Source organism: Anopheles aquasalis, chromosome Y (assembly GCF_943734665.1).
Source record: "Anopheles aquasalis chromosome Y, idAnoAquaMG_Q_19, whole genome shotgun sequence".
In the NCBI taxonomy this organism is placed as follows: domain Eukaryota; kingdom Metazoa; phylum Arthropoda; class Insecta; order Diptera; family Culicidae; genus Anopheles; species Anopheles aquasalis.
Window position 1 is genome coordinate 369,290 of NC_064879.1, and position 15,578 is coordinate 384,867.

The 15,578-nt window shown below is 53.0% G+C and overlaps 2 protein-coding genes across 9 annotated transcripts; one reads left to right on the plus strand and one right to left on the minus strand.

Moving 5' to 3' along the window:
- Positions 1–788: 788 nt before the first annotated feature.
- On the minus strand, positions 789–14,460 carry LOC126579524 (uncharacterized). Of its 8 annotated transcripts, XM_050242901.1 has the most exons (8): positions 7,802–8,087; positions 6,855–7,108; positions 4,849–5,081; positions 4,505–4,762; positions 3,516–3,786; positions 2,703–3,418; positions 1,991–2,459; positions 789–1,904 (listed from the first exon to the last, which is right to left on the minus strand). In XM_050242901.1, the coding sequence occupies exons 4-8, from the start codon at positions 4,598–4,600 to the stop codon at positions 1,552–1,554; spliced, it is 1,905 nt and encodes a 634-aa protein (XP_050098858.1). In that variant the 5' UTR covers positions 4,601–4,762; positions 4,849–5,081; positions 6,855–7,108; positions 7,802–8,087; the 3' UTR covers positions 789–1,551. The 8 variants fall into 8 exon arrangements, with proteins under 8 accessions (XP_050098858.1, XP_050098853.1, XP_050098856.1 ...); XM_050242896.1 differs by lacking the exons at positions 4,849–5,081; positions 7,802–8,087 and adding an exon at positions 14,336–14,460; XM_050242899.1 differs by lacking the exons at positions 4,849–5,081; positions 7,802–8,087 and adding an exon at positions 13,640–13,967.
- Positions 10,239–15,541, plus strand: LOC126579522 (uncharacterized). Its single transcript, XM_050242887.1, has 4 exons — positions 10,239–10,445; positions 10,515–12,174; positions 12,250–12,441; positions 15,284–15,541. Exons 1-4 carry the CDS (start codon positions 10,242–10,244, stop codon positions 15,418–15,420), a joined length of 2,193 nt encoding a protein of 730 aa, XP_050098844.1. The 5' UTR covers positions 10,239–10,241; the 3' UTR covers positions 15,421–15,541.
- Positions 15,542–15,578: the final 37 nt, after the last annotated feature.

Below are 15,578 nucleotides of genomic sequence, written 5' to 3' on the forward strand. Positions count from 1 at the left end.
CAGAGAACAGACGGGGGGTGTGCAGGAGTAACGAATACAAAACAGAATGCATGCCGTGGAGTCTCGGATACCGGGCGGCCAATGACGGTGCACTCGTCGCGCTATCAGTGCGGAACGATCGCGCATCGTTCGATCGATGCGTTGCACGCATCCTCGCCACAGCGTATGTGTGTGTGTTTGTGAGTGACTGTGTATCGTTGTCCAAAGGGGAGCCCACCCTAAATCCTGGCTACAAATCACACAAATCTCACGTCCTTCTTCGCCACCGGGACAGTGATATCAACAGCGATAAGCATCAGCGAGCAAATGATAGTTAACTGTGTGTGGGTTAAACATACGGCTCGTCCGTCATTATAAATGTTAAAGAAAAAATGGCGTGTGAGAATCCTTGGGTGGTGGCGATCCTCCCCAGACTGCACACTGCGAGCGACGTACGAAACAAAACAGCACGAGCAAAACAGTAGACAGTGGGGTACGAACAGTGAAGTCGACTGGTAGCAGCATAGCAATTTACGATTCTGCCGCATCTTTATCTTCGCTTCCCTCGCCTCTCGCGTTACATCCTGAGCTGCTACTCACCTTTTTCAGTTGCTGGAAAATCCACTCCACCTCGACACCGTCTCACTCACATCGTCCACTGGCGCCATACGAGCGCGTCGAGCCGGTGAAACAGCGAATAGACCCTGTTGTCAGGTCAGGCCTGCTGTATCGTCGCCGTTGACACCTGATGGCTCGTTTGGCGTTGGGACGTGCTTCGGATCATTGCAGAATTTTAAGCTGTGTTGTGTGTTGTTAACTTTATACTGAAATTGCGTTTATTGTAGGAGCACATACTAACACCATTGGGACAAGCTCGGGTTTGTTCCACTGCTAGCGAGCGCTACTACATTCCAAAAACGTTCGTAGTTGGTAATAACGTAGGTAGTGTAAGGTCATTCCACTACCGTCTGCTGTCCGGGGTTTACCAAAACAGAATGCCTTTGCCTGGACTTTCTTAGGACAATAAAATAGTCGCGCTACATCTCGCTCGGATCCCCCGAACGAACTCAGCATATCCGATCTGAAATGTATGTTCCAACTTTAAAATACTCTGATTGATTCACATAAAGGCTGTGTCGTTCCCTACTTTTCTTACTATGTTTCGCCTTTTGTGAGTGCTTGGTTCTCTCTTTCTTGTTTTTCCCCACTCCATCTCTCTCTCGCTGTCGATCGCATTATCTAATTCTACTTTAACGGCTGATTCTTGTACAGCTTTGTCCCGAAGGATGATTGTGTCAATACTCGGCCAGATCCAAGATATCTTCGCTGTTGCCGCACGACACCCTAATACTGTGTGCTTCCTTCGCTAAAGAATTAGAAAACATCCTACGTATGTACGTACGATAAGGGGGCGGCTGGGCAAGGCCCTCGGTTGGAGCATTATCCACTATCTAATAACCCGCGCATGTTAAACCTATTATCGCAGTCTTCGGAATTAAGATACGACCACGGTGCTAGCGAGAGGCTCGGGCGATGAACACTCTCGCCACTACTCGTCCTGCGTGCGTCCTGCTAGACAGCCGGATTGGGCGAAGGGGTAGCCTCGGTGATTTTCTTCGTACGGCACCGCTTGAGCAGGAGCTCGATGGACCAGGCGGTAACGCACAGGAAAATGCAAAACGATTGTGAATGGATGCAGATCGCGTAGCTGTCGGTCCAATCGCGGATCGCCCCAATCAGCGGTCCAAACAGGATCACAAACACACCCTTGCCTACCATATGCCAACCGAACGCAGCTGGTAGCTTCTCCAGGGACGAGTACTCGGACACACAGAGCGTGAAGTTAGCTAGGGCAACCCCCCGGAAGAATCCGGTGATCGACAGCCATGTCATCACCTCAATGTACGTCTGCTGATGTGCGACGACTGCAACGATACGTGAAAGCAAAAGTAACGTAAGGGATCGGGCTTCGAGTGAACGAGAAGATGGGGGTGCAAACTGGGTAACTTACTCGATCGCGAAATGGCGACGAAAATCAGCGACACCATGAAGATGTAGCGCTTGCGTAACTTCAACCGATCTCCGATCGGTGGCACAATTATACGGGCCGCAATGTCAGTCAGCGCGGACACGGATAGGACGAACGCCGTCTCACTCTTATCGAAGCCCAGGCTAGCCATGAAGAATGGTGTCACCATTTTGAAGTTCATCTCGGCCACGTAGAAGATCGACAAACCGAACAGGATGTTCAGATAGATGGGGTCGCGCAGCAGCCCGACATCCATCAGGGCCGTAAAGCGCTGCAGAAACGAAACCTTTGGTTTCACCATCTCGAGCCCCAACTCCGACTTGACCGTTTCCATGCGCCTTGATCCGGTGCGCGATGGCACGCGGGCGAACGAGTTCAACGATACGCCCGCGTGCGTGTTAACGCGCCGGATTATCTGATAGTCCACGTCCTCTGCATCAGCGTCTCCAGTCTGGGGAAAAAAACGAGCGTCAATGGGTTAATGTGCTGCTAGAACCAATACTTCTTTTAAAGCTATATCCACCATCCCGCTTTCTTTTTTCCCTTTTCCGTGCAGCCGCAGTTTTAAGCGTTAACAAGAGCGAAAAAATGTGCTGTGGCAATAGAGGAGCGTATCCTTGGTAGGTTTCCACGTTTTTATCGTTTTCGGTGCCTGCGCACCAAAATGCGAACTCATAATCCGCCGAAAACCTACATCGACATGAATGTGCATGCAGCTTCCACTGCCGGTGAAGTCGAGTGTAGACAGCTGGGAAACAACGGACTCGCGACGCTTCCGCAGGGCCAGACCCATGCTGGCGGTCGAAGCAATTCGTGGGAAGGAGGGTCTCGTCCGCATGCCCAACGCACCCGCACTCGGAGGCCCATTCTGTATGCTAACGCTGGAGGTAATGCGCGGAAAGGTTGGCCGCTTCGGTAGGCCAATCGGTCCGCCCGGTGCACCACCGGCTCCGTTCACTGTGCCTGCTCCCGCGGCCACTGCTCCTCCAGCGGGTCCGCCGATCGTGCCCGTGTCCGAGTGCTTCCGTTCGCTACCGATGCGGCGCGGGAAGAGTAGCGATTTGATCTCGGGCAGCGAATCGTTATCGCCATCATCCTCCTGCTCCAATATGATGCCCATTGCCGGTGTCGCTTCCACCATCTCAATGTCAACCTCCTCCTCGCGTAGATGCCATTTGATGGGCTGCAGGAGCATCGCACCGACCGTCGCGTGCAGTGCCATACCGCTAAGCACGAGCACCGCACCACGGAAATCGTACAGCTCTAGCAGAATGCGTACTAGCTGGGGCATGATCAGCATACCGAGGGCAGTGCCGGCCATCGATAGCCCGACCGCTTGCCCTCGCTTCTTCGCAAAGTAGTGATTAAGTGCCACGAACGCAGCTGATGTTGCCAACCCAACACCGATTCCTGGGTAAGCATGAAATGAAATGAAAGAAAACCGCAACCGTTACACGGACATAATCATAGGGTAGATTCCTTTCTGATGCGTTGTGCCAATACTTACCATTGATCACACTATAGGTGGCTAGAATGTGCGCCATGCTGGTAGCAGGCGAGGTAAGGGCCAGTCCAATCCAGCACAGCAGCGAACCGGCAATCGCCACCTTACGGTAGGAAAACTCCTTGAGCAGGGGCCCGACAAAAAGACCGGAGAAATTCATCATCACATCCAGTGCACTGATGATGATGGCGGCACCGGTTGTGCCGACCTGCAGATCTGTCAGCAGATCGCCGAACAGCAGCCCAAACGACGGTTCAATCGAGCGGGTTGCCAGCTACCATATCAATCCGTTCCGGCACAAAAATAGAATGAGAAAGACAAAAAAAACATTAATTACATTAAGAAAATCATGAAAATCTATATGAGTGTCTAACTCATGTTTGAGACCCCTGTTCAATACCCTAAACCACGTACCATATTCATTATCCGGGATAACGGAAACGTATTTGTAAAACAAAACGATTCAGATTCGGTTCCTTTCAACTAGAAAAGCAATTTTAAAATTGCTTTGCAAACACCAATGCCCCATGTCCTAGAACATTACATATGGTAAAGTAGAACGATATCAGAGCCCCACCCGCCCGCAACATTGCCTCCAATGAGTAAACCGCCGGACACGTGCCTACTTATCAAGTGTCGAACGATATGCGTTGCGTGATTGAATAACGATGACATTCGATTCGACCGCAACTCTTCAATCATTGCCTCCCTAGTGACTAATGGTGCAACACGCTGTGCAAACACGAGAACGCGTTTATGGAATGCACAAACGGTGTTTAAAAAAAAACAATCCCTTGTTACCAGCACGGTAGCTCTAATTGAATTAGATTCATACATTTTGACGCAGGTGGCAATACTGTTAACAAAACATTCAGTAAACCGCGCATGCAATCGATATCGCACCAAACCCCGATCGATTTGCAGCGCTAATCGGGCTTCCAGGTAACTACGGGTAGTTTCGCTGTAGTTGTTTGTTTGTACTCGATACTCACATTCACCAAACTAACGCCGAACGTTGCCATCCAACCCCAGCCACCGTCGGGGGCTACCTTCTTGGCAGCCTTCAGCTTCTCCATTTTCTCGCTCATTGCTACACGTAGACGAAGCTGTTAATTTGCTCTCCTCCTTGTATAGGACCGCTCATCAAACACCCTCAATCCGAGCCAGTGTGCGCGGAAGCTGTCAACTTTCGTGCATGTGTAACAGCTCCTAGGTTGGCTGTCTCATGTACCGTTTCCGCTCACGATAATCTGTGGAGAGAAGATAAAAAAGGGATAGAAATTAAAAGACACACACAAAAAAGAAATTCGATTGATTGTGTGAGATTGAAACGTACGCCGAAATGGTAAAGCAAGCGCCGAAACAATGCTCATCGCTCGATTCTCCCTCCTGACCACACAAAATTCACCGGCAGAAATACTAAGCACACATTTACTTTACAATCGCAAACTGACTCTTACTCGAGCAACGGATACCAACGGTATTGTGGAAGCGTATTTTTAATGCGGAACATTTAAACCAACTCGGAGCAGCGAATCCGAAGCATCCAACCAGCTCGGCGGCATGTGACTGCGAGGTGATAAAACATTGTTCAAACAAAACTCACCAACAAATCACCGAGTCGCTAGGCGGTGCCAATCATTGGGCGGAGGCGAGGAGGCACGTGGTTTCGGGTTTCTCGAGCGGCATTACATGATCCATCCATTGATTGATCAAAAAGTCCTTCAAAATGATGCACGATGCTCCCACGTCTACCAAAACCCTCGACTCAATTGATCAGAATTGATCTGCGGCTCGACTAAGAACGCACGTCCGGTCGGATTCACAGCCCACATACAAACACACATACTCGTTGCCTTTTGGTGTGCTTGCCTTCGATGGTGATGCCGGTAGAACCGAGAACAGTGGCAGCAATTCACCGCGCGACCGTCATGCCAATTTCATTGCCAACCCATTAAAACCCAAGTGGGACAAACATTAGTTCATGTGGAAAGGAAAAATCTACGATCGGTGCTAACTAACAACTAGCGCTAGCGGCCAATTGGATGGTTCGATGACGAACGACTTGCGTGCGTACGGTGGAGGTGGTCGGAATCATAATCACTGTCGCCTTCTAGTTGGCATCGGCAGTGGAAAAGCGATCGAGCACCAACTCGCTCATCCGTTACCAAACGCAGAGACACGTGGTTAATTGAGCCAATCAATTCCCGGTTGAGCAACGCCGGTTGTAATCAGATCAGAGTGATACTACAACAATCGGCCTTCGAGGTGGTCCTCGATGACATGGGAAGACATTCATTCGGTAGGACTATTGCGCGCCTTCGGCATCGGGGTGATGCATGTCACACTGATAAAGCACCACAATGCCAAGCTATTCCGATCATCACTTCATTTCGCCATTTACATCTAGAGTTCTGAACACCGGCCCACGGGACACTTTTATCGCCGCCCTACATCTCACACACAATGCGGCAATGCTGCTGCTGCGATGACTGGTGCAGTAACTGCATCACGGGCGCGGGCATTCACGTGCTCACGTGATCTTGCACAATGTACTGTAGGCGTATGGGCACTGAGTACTAGAGAAGCACATTCTATCGGTAGTGCCATGTCAGAAATGTTCAAAGCACAAGCGAATGTTTGCAAATCGGGGTGTCTCTGTTTGATTGGCTTGTCTTCTTATTTCACAAATAAACAAACAAACCGTTCCACAGCTAGTGTTGCTCCTTTCAACGAAGCGAAAATAACTGCTACCTCAGGTAAGCACGTGCTTACCAGTGCTGGAACACTCGAAGCACGGCACGTACGCACACACCACGCACGGTGCGATGATAATGCGTTGCAATTAGCGACGGAGGCAGTTAGTATCGGTTCGTATTTGATCAATGCCAGCACCAGCCAGACTGACCGAGCGATAAAAATCGATTACCGGGCCGAGATCTCCACCATTGCCAACGGTTGGCGATCCCTTCGTCCACGCGTGCTCATGGAGGGCTCGAAGGGCACCACGAGATAAGCGTCGGAGACCGGAGGCGCACCACTACGGGGCAGCAGCGTCACAACGTTCCCTCTCTCTGGTGGCGGATTGCCGACGCGTTGTTCTGCTGCGCCATGTGGTGTCGCGACTGGTCCCCGTGTGCGAGAACCGAAGCCGATTCTCGGGGTCTTATCGGTTGAAGGGCCGAACAAGAAGAGCTCACCAGATAGCCCAGAACCACCACCAAAAAAGGGAAGTCACTTAACGTCAGGTCTAATGCTGTATGGCCGCCGATCGTAAAGCAGTGCTGCGGACACAAGAAATGCTGTGTTAAACATTTGCTACGCACCGATCGCAATACTTACCACCAACGTCGTCCGTCGATCTGTCGCCGAGAAATGGAAACCGATGTCCGATTTGCTAGCCACTGGGTTTTGGTTGATTGAAGTGGCGCAGAGTGGTTAGGCAGCCACCAATGGGCCACCAAAAGACGAGTGTTGCTTGCAGATGGTTGATTGTCGCGGGATTGTGCTAAACACTGCACGTGTCTCGCGTCGCGTCTTCTTCGTCAGGCATGCACCGAATCCAACTGGCTTCGCTGACAATTCGCTGACACACGCTGAAAAAAGGGAAGGTACGGTTGTGTGAGAGACAAGCGAGTGAACAAACAAAGCAAAGGTATAACACACGAGGCGGAAAGAGGCATCGTCTTGCACGCGCATCCAGCCTGATGCGCATCGACGGACCCTTTAGGTATCATCGAATGACAAATGGCGACGTCTACGGCTTAACAACACGATTCGATAATGCGACACTTGTGCGCCATGTGTGGTTGACCACCGGTGGTGCCCGTAACAACACTCTTGCTCCGCTCATACTTTCCCCATCAACTATAGCCCCCTATGCTTAGCGTTCGCGTGTTCTAATTCGCGTTCTGCGACCTCAATCTCTCGGTGCCAAAATCATATACTCAACGCTATTAAATTAAACCCTGGCACCACCAACATCCGCATCATCCGCCTGAACGTTTGGCAACGTTTACGGACGGGTGATCGTGCTGCGATGCGGCGAGGACGACGACGACGACGAAGCAAACCCGAAAATAGTTTTCATCCGCCTATTTAGTGATCTGTGCGCTGCTGGCGATCGAACTGGCGGCAAATTTTCGGTGCGCGCGTGATGCGCACGGTTGATATGATTCGAAACCACCACCCGGCAGCTCGCTTTCTCTCACATCGCACTTTCGAGGTGTGGTGCAAATCTTCTACCAACAGCAGGCATCCTTCTGGCAAATGTGTGACTAAGCGCTTACCAGCCAATCACTGTCGATCTCGTTGGGGGATAGCAGTGCTTCTTGCTGCTCTTTAGGTTTAACAGAAGAGTTTATGTCAGAGGTTTGATCACTAGCATCTCCTACCTACGAGGCGAACGGAGCACTTTAAACAATTTAAACACAACCGTACCTAACTTGCTCACTAATCCACTCATTTCCGACAGCTTTCCACAGTCGGACGGACGCGCAGCCGAAAAAGTGGGCCTGTGTCCTCTCGTGCCAGTGGTCGTGCGTATCCAAGCCAACACCAAGCACTACAATGGCGGGCAGTCGGCCAGCGATAAATGTTCGCCCCCCCACCGGGTGCTGGTACGACGAGGTTTCGCGCGACACTTTCTGCGCGCGATAAGCCCACAGTAGAGAGAAAGAGAGAGCGCGCAGAGACAGAAGATGAGATAAGACTACTGCCGAGAGCGAAAGGGTGTGTGTCTGTGCGTGTATGTGTGTGCTTGTGTGCGAAAACGAAAGAGAGCAAAAGGGTGCTAACTAGGGAGATGATACTCTGCGACATGAGCATCAGTAGAAACGCTGCAGCATAACGAGAAGATCAACCGAATGATCTACTGGAAACAATAGCTCGAGAGGATGCAGAAAGAGTAAGAGAAAGCGAGCTATAGAGAGAGTAGAAAAAGAGGGCAAGAGAGAGAGAGAGAGAGAGAGAGAGAGAGAGAGAAAGAAAGAAAGAGGGAATGGTGACTAACAGATGATCTGCTGACCCCTAACCCCTGGTAGTACGATCAGAAGAGCGTTAGTCAGGCAGAGAATCCTCGGATGGTGATGTGCCTGCTGTCTGATAACAACGTGAACCACCAGACGCGCTTGCTTTATTTACGTTTAACGTGCCGGGCCCGTAACAACTTGCGCGCCAAATTAATTCCACATTTGATTGCAAATTGCAACAGGTTTGGCAGCAGGTGGTGGAGATGTGCTTCACCGCCATCGCAAAAAAAAACCGGTCAAAGATTACCCCCCGAGAGAATGTCACGGTCACTCAAACGAGGTCGGAGAATAGTCCGGGACTGAACGTAGGCATGATGCGGTATGTCCGGATAAAAGACGCCCACGACAGTGTCGCGGTGGGGCATCAAACGAAACAATCGATGTACGGAACGTAGTAAAACGGACAGATTGGCGAATCGACTGGGCCAGCGCGGCCAATCACACCCAGACCTCGCGCATCTGGCCTCGATATTCCCCGGCAGCGTGTCGCCGATGTTCAGCGGGGGGCTGATAAGGGGTCTACTAGCCCAAGACGTCCATCTCTCGTACCCGTTACCACACATACCCGAATCGATAAGGGCTTAATGGTTTTGCTCTTTCGCCCCGTTCTCGCGTTGTCTCTGCCGTCCGCCGTTCCGCGATTGCAAACCGCGCGCGCTTATCGAATTATCATCACCGCCCACGTCACGGCCGGAGTGTGTTGTCCCAGGACAAACGCTCGCCCCGGACACACACATTATCTCGGCCGCACGAGAGCGCCGGCTCGCAGTCGGCGGCGCACCACCATTGCTTGAAGGAAGTTGGCAGCGCACGCTTGTCCTTTTTGGAACGGGTGAGTATAGCAGCCCCGCATCTCAGGGTGTGTGTTCAGTGCGTGCCAGAGCATGTACTACTCAGGCCAGAGCCACAGTCACGGCCACAGACTCCGAAGACTCCTGAGTGACGTACAAATAGAAGGTGGGCGAGAGAGAGAGAGAGGGTTAGTGCACGTGCCGGCGGTTTGCTGCTGGATAGGGAATGGGAGAGATCATCCCACACCGAAACGAGGTGTGAATCGCGGAACTAATTGAAGGCAAGTTCATCACGACCATCAACCAACCGCCATTCTTGGCGGAAACCTTCACCACCAGGCACCCAAGTCACGTATCGAGCGGCTGATAGCTGATGACCGGACCGGGCTTACCTTGGCATTCAGCAACACGCGCATCTGACTAGCCGGCAGTAAGGCTCTTTAGATGCTCTCGGTGATCACGTGATCTCGCTGCGCTTAACACGGTGAATCGGTTGGTGTCCAGACCCCCCCCCCACCCCTCCCTACCCTTCCCTACGGTATGTGTCGTCTTGCTGGTGATCGATCTACCACGGTCGTATCGCTGCCGTCTGCGACACTCCCCTACTCTCACCTCGGCAACGCCAAGAAGATTCGATGTCACACACTCTGGCCGATTACATTATAATCATATGCGCCTTCTGTGTCGTTTGTGCGAGTTTGTAGCTAAGGATGCATTATCTGATTTCAAGGCAGGTACTAGCGGTTCATCGGGGAGGTCAATGAGTATGCTCACTGCTAGATATTACGGTGGCTGTTACAGGGCATTGACTGCGTTGAATACGCACGCACGTGTGTTTGGGGGTCCATCTGGGGGTCCATTCACAGAGGGTTTCAGCTCTCTGTCTCTCTCTCCCTCAGCTCACAACAATGAATGGCAACGCGGGCAGCGGCAGATACTCGCGCCAAGTGACGATGCGCATCGATGAGATGCGACCCAATGACGGCAGGAACAGAACGCAGAAACCGCAGACGCAGCAGACGCCGAAGAACCGATCACAGTTGGGTAGTGACTTCATAGCACCGGATGGTGGTTGGGGTTGGGTGGTAGTGTTTGCCGCCGGTTTTTCCAACGTGAGTAGTGTCCGCCATCCCCCCGTCTGTCTCACTCTCATTTGCTTACACTCGCTTATCTGCAAACAGCTCTGTACGTTTCCGGTGCTGCAACAGTTTGGGTTGCTGTTCCGCGAGCGGATGACCGAGCTGTCGATTGGTGGGTCCGAGGTGACGACCATCATCAACACCCACTCGGCACTCACCTCGATCGTCGGGCTGGCGAACGGGCCAATGTTCCGGCGCTTCACCTACCGGCAGGTGGCATTCGGTGGCGCTCTGCTCGTCGCCATCGCCATCATGCTGACGGCCTGCATGGACAGCTTCGCCGGCTACATGGTGACGTTCGCCGTGCTATACGGTGCCGGTGTCGGCATCAATGCGTCCGCCAATTCGCTCGCCCTCAACACCTACTTCAAGCGGAAGCGACGCCTGGCAACCGGGTTCGCGTGGACGCTGACCGGCTTGGGACCGATCATTGCGCCCCACCTGATCACGCTGATGCAGCGGCAGCTCGGTCTGGCCGGCACAGTCCTCGTATTCGGTGGGTTCGCCTGCCACGCCATCGCCTGGGCCCTGCTCTACCAGCCCGTCCAGTGGCACGCGCGACGGTCGAACGCTAGTGCCGGTGGGGAGCCAATCACTGCCGTTCCGGTGGACTATGGAAGGGAGGAGGTGGTGCCCGTCACGCCTGCTCCGAGTGCTCGCTGTAGTTTCTGCCAGGCCGAGGGTGAAATCGTGCCAATGGTCCACGATGGCGTAACCGGAGCAACGGAGCTGGTGGCGGCCTACGATGCGATGGTGATGGACACGGGCACCCCGATGCTTGCGTTGGCCAACGATGGTTGGTATTCGCGAAACTCGCTCCGCTCCCTGTACAGCTCACGGCACAGCCTCACCACACCGCGCTACCTGTCCCTGCGCCCATCGATGCTGAACCTAAGTGGTGGTGGTGGTGGTGGTGGTGGTGGTGCAGCAGGACCACCACCGGGACCGGTCGCATTGGCCAAGGACTCGGCTGCCGGCAAGATCGACGAGTGCCACACGGAGGACTGCCCGCAGGTACAGGCCGAACACGAGCCGCTCCGGCGGCCACAGCAAACATGGGTGGCGTCTCCCACCCTGCAACCACCCTCAGCCATTCCTCCGAACTTGGTGTTCGACACTTCGAAGGCGGTCGCCTTACCAGTTGCGCGAGAAGATCCGATACCCGATGCGCCAGGCGGTCGGCGAACGATCAGCTCTGGTGAGCGGGAGGTGCTAAAGCAGGCCTCCCGGCGTCTCGAGCAGCTCGTGGTCGAGCAGCACCACTCCCAGCGTCAGCAGCAACAGCAGCATGGTGGGCGAGCCTGCACTTGCTGTTCGGCGGCACTGCCCCTGGCGGTGCCTCGAGTCCCCGGTGGCCTTCGCGGTACCGAGCCGCAGATCGCGGCGAATCCGGACTCGCTGACACCCCTGCAGCGGCTGGTCGTCTTTTTCGATCTCGATCTGCTGCGCGATCGCGTGTACGTTAATATCATGGTCGGCATCACGATCGCCAACTTTGCCGAGCTCAACTTCTCCATCCTCACGCCGTTCGTGCTGGCTGAGTTCGGGTGCAACCGGCACCAGATCGCGACCGCCATGTCGCTGCTCGCCGCGACCGACATCTGTTGCCGCTTCCTCGTTCCGTTCATCGCGAACCGGCTCGACTGGCAGAACCGCACCTTCTTCCTGCTCGGCGTCTGCAACATGGCGCTCGGACGGATCGGTAGGTAGTTGTGCCTAGCTCGGCAATCGCCACTACTAACAATATCCCTTCGCTCTCTCACTCTGTATCTGCCAGTGCTGGCCCACTTCCACAGCTACCCGGTGGTGCTGGCCGTCGCCTGTTGGATTGGGTTTAACAAGGGCCTGCGGACGGTGTTCATGGCGCTGGCCATACCGTCGCACGTTCCGCTGGATCGGCTACCTGGCGCTACCGGTATTCACCTCGTGTTTGCCGGCATCTTCTATCTTCTCGCTGGTCCGCTGGTCGGTAAGTGATCCGTTTCGTCCCATTCCGTCCATCCGTCCCATCGTTCCGGGTTTTTTTTTCTGGGACGAAGGTGACGGTATGCCATCACTTCAATGGAGATTGTAGTCGCCATGGCGTCGGTGTCGGCCAGGGTTTCATTATCATAAATTAACACCCACACAACACTCACGGAGGCAGCCTAACCTTGGCCTATCCAGCTTGATGCGCGGTACGAGCAATACTTTCTCCAGCAACAGCAGTTGCCACATGCGTTTTCCATTTCGTGGGGAGGCGGTAGGGGTGGCTTTTTTTTACAAACATCCGTCTCGTCGGCCTTTCCATTCCCCATTAGTGATGGGCGCTCGGAATCGCACCAACGGTTCCATTCCGATTGCTCCTGCAAAAAAAAACGGAATCAATTCCAAGCCCGAGCCCGAGTCGACGCCGACCCAGATCGATTCCGGGAATTTCAGGGAGGGGGGGGGAGTACGGCGCAGCGCAGTAGTGACTGTGCTTCTGCTTTGGTACGGCATTCGCCGTCGATGTTGATTGTTTTGTTTTAGGTTCCGCTTTTGTTTTCGTTTTCGCAGTCTACCTGTCTATCTGGGATCCCGTCTAGTAGAGCCAGTAGGTCACATAATGAGGGAGTTCCCCAAACAATTAAACGTCGATTTTGACCATTACAGTATAGCGAGACGCCATCGACCGCTCAGCCATCGGCGCCTGGCGCCTCTCTATTCCGGGAATTGAGACTTGAGGGGGGCAAGTGCGGCGCAGCGCAGTGACTGCTTTGGTATAGCCATTTGCCATTTGCGCTTCTTTTTTATTAAAGAGGAGTTTTTTTTTTAACATATATAAGGACGGACGAGCCGTATGTTTAATATTAAAGAGGAGTTAGCGGCTTTTTTGTTTTGGCTTGGTATTTATTGACCGTGAAAATTATGAGCTATTTGCTGCAATACTCAACAACACTCTTTGCGCCAAGGTCACAATGAATGAATTCCACAGTTAAACATTGATCTTGAGATTGAACCTCCTCCTCTTCACCCCTTCCGTCACAACGTACCGGGAGTCGATTCCGGCTGATGTCGGATTCGTCCGGAATCGATTCCGGACTGAGGCCTGTTTTGCCCATCACTATTCCCGATTCCCGGACTCTTCTTCGCTCCTTCTCGGTATAATCCAACTCGGTCTTTCGTCAACTTTCTTCTCGTCACACCTTTCAGCACTCGCCCTCTTCGCTACGAGAGCGAATACAGGCAGGGACGCAGAGCGGAGAAGAACGCGAGCCGTGGTGATGGAGAAAAGCCGTCGATACATGGCCACGCAATTCGCGAAAACGGGAAAAGCAAAACATAATCGATGAAGCACAAATACAGCCACACGCACGCCCACACACCCACTGCACACACTGGCTGGCTGGCTGGCTGGCACGTCATACACGCACTGCACACACAAAGGTTGGTCACAGCTGTTTGGCGCGTTTTGTTGGAATCCACACAACAGCCCTGCACACGGACTCACTTCTTCTTTCCCCACCATCCACCCCACCATCTGGATTCGTTTTCCGGACTTTCCACCCCAAGAAAGAGGGATAAAAAAGCGCGAGCAGCCAGCCAGCCATCCAGCTCCCCGTTTTTGAGTTTGAGTCTGGAACGACCGACAGCGATCATCGATCCCAAAGTGACAATTACGCACTGACAGGCGCGAATGCGCACGCGTGTGTATGTGTGAGAGAGAAAGAAAGAGTCCGTGTGAATCACACCAACGAAAGAAACACATCGATATCATCGATCAAAGATCGATCCGAGATAGATCCACAGTGATATTATCGCATCGTCGCCTACTGCCACCGTTTGTTGATCGTTGTTGAATTCGGGATTTGAATGTTGATTGCAAAACATTGCTCGCTTACCTGCCAGCGTGTACTACAGCGGACCACACGCACGCTGCGCCGCAACCGTCCCAGCCGCGTGGTTTTCGCAAAATACTCCCCGAGGATAAGCGGCCGAATGAAAGCCTCCGCTACGAACGGAACAGATGATGCTACTGGCGCCACCGTCGCTGCTGCTGGATTGATGGCGGTGCGGATGAGCAGCATAAGCAGCCAAGCTACGCACACTAGCGCAGCAGCCGCCGCAATCTTGTTAAAACACGCAGCAACACAAAGGGTCGCGAACAGTTTGGTCGGTGGTGGTGGCGACGCTTTCCACGGTGGTCAGGATCGCCGCGAAACGCGCACGTGCCGGTTGAGCAGGTTTTATGCTGCTTGGTGGCTTTTTGCCTTCCGCCCATTTGTCCATTCGTTGCCAACGTTTCACCACACCTCGCGTCACTGCTGCGTTAGTTACAACGCGCGGGGGCAAGGGAATTACCGAATGGAAAATGGAATCGAAAAGGGGGTAAATGGCCCGTTCCTACTTCCTTCACCTCTATTCGCAAGGCCTCCGCAAAGGACCTCTCTCGATGAGTGCATCAGCTGGTTTTAGAATTTACAGGTCCAAAACCAGAAACGGAAGGAGAGCAAATACAGCACAAAAAACAAGGTCAAGGTTAAGGCTTTACCACCATCAACATCAGAACGTGTAGATCTTTCTGATTCCGTCCAGGTTTTTCGCCCTCTGCATGCCAGAGGTGTGTGAATGTGGCCAGTAGCAACAGTGGGACACGCACAGTACGAAAACACGCACACACACAATCGGAAGCACACACAAAATCGGTACGATCGAACACATACACGCAATGGCGCCAAGAACGATCGCACACCGCCGACCAGATGTAGCGGGACGGGTCGTCGGGCGGGCGCATAAACCACCCTATTTGACCTCCCATTCCCCTTTCTCCTTTCACCCTAATAACGCAGGGTTTGTGCGCGATACCACCGACTACGCCACGACGCTGCACTTCCTCAATCTCGCCACTTATACGATGGCCATCAGCTGGTGTGTCGAGATGTACTATTTGACGCCGCGCAAACGGAAGGCAAACAGCAGCAGCTGATTTAGGGTATCACCCTGCAACTAGGCTTAAGACTTGTGGCGGAAGTCCTTCACATCCTCGGTGCAAGTGCAGAGTTATCGATTACGAGCGTTAGTTCGAGCTGCCGCTGAAACGCACTTTATCAATTTCTCTAACGCCAAACAAGTTGCTGAAGCAAT

Coding starts and splice junctions, on each gene's coding strand:
- LOC126579522 (XM_050242887.1), top strand. CDS start 10,242: ATGAATGGCAACGCGGGCAGCGGCAGATACTCGCGCCAAGTGACGATG. Junction 10,446..10,514: donor TTGCCGCCGGTTTTTCCAAC/GTGAGTAGTGTC, acceptor ATCTGCAAACAG/CTCTGTACGTTTCCGGTGCT. Junction 12,175..12,249: donor CATGGCGCTCGGACGGATCG/GTAGGTAGTTGT, acceptor TGTATCTGCCAG/TGCTGGCCCACTTCCACAGC.
- LOC126579524 (XM_050242896.1), bottom strand. CDS start 4,600: ATGAGCGAGAAAATGGAGAAGCTGAAGGCTGCCAAGAAGGTAGCCCCC. Junction 3,787..4,504: donor TCGGCGTTAGTTTGGTGAAT/GTGAGTATCGAG, acceptor TTGATATGGTAG/CTGGCAACCCGCTCGATTGA. Junction 3,419..3,515: donor CACCTATAGTGTGATCAATG/GTAAGTATTGGC, acceptor ATGCTTACCCAG/GAATCGGTGTTGGGTTGGCA.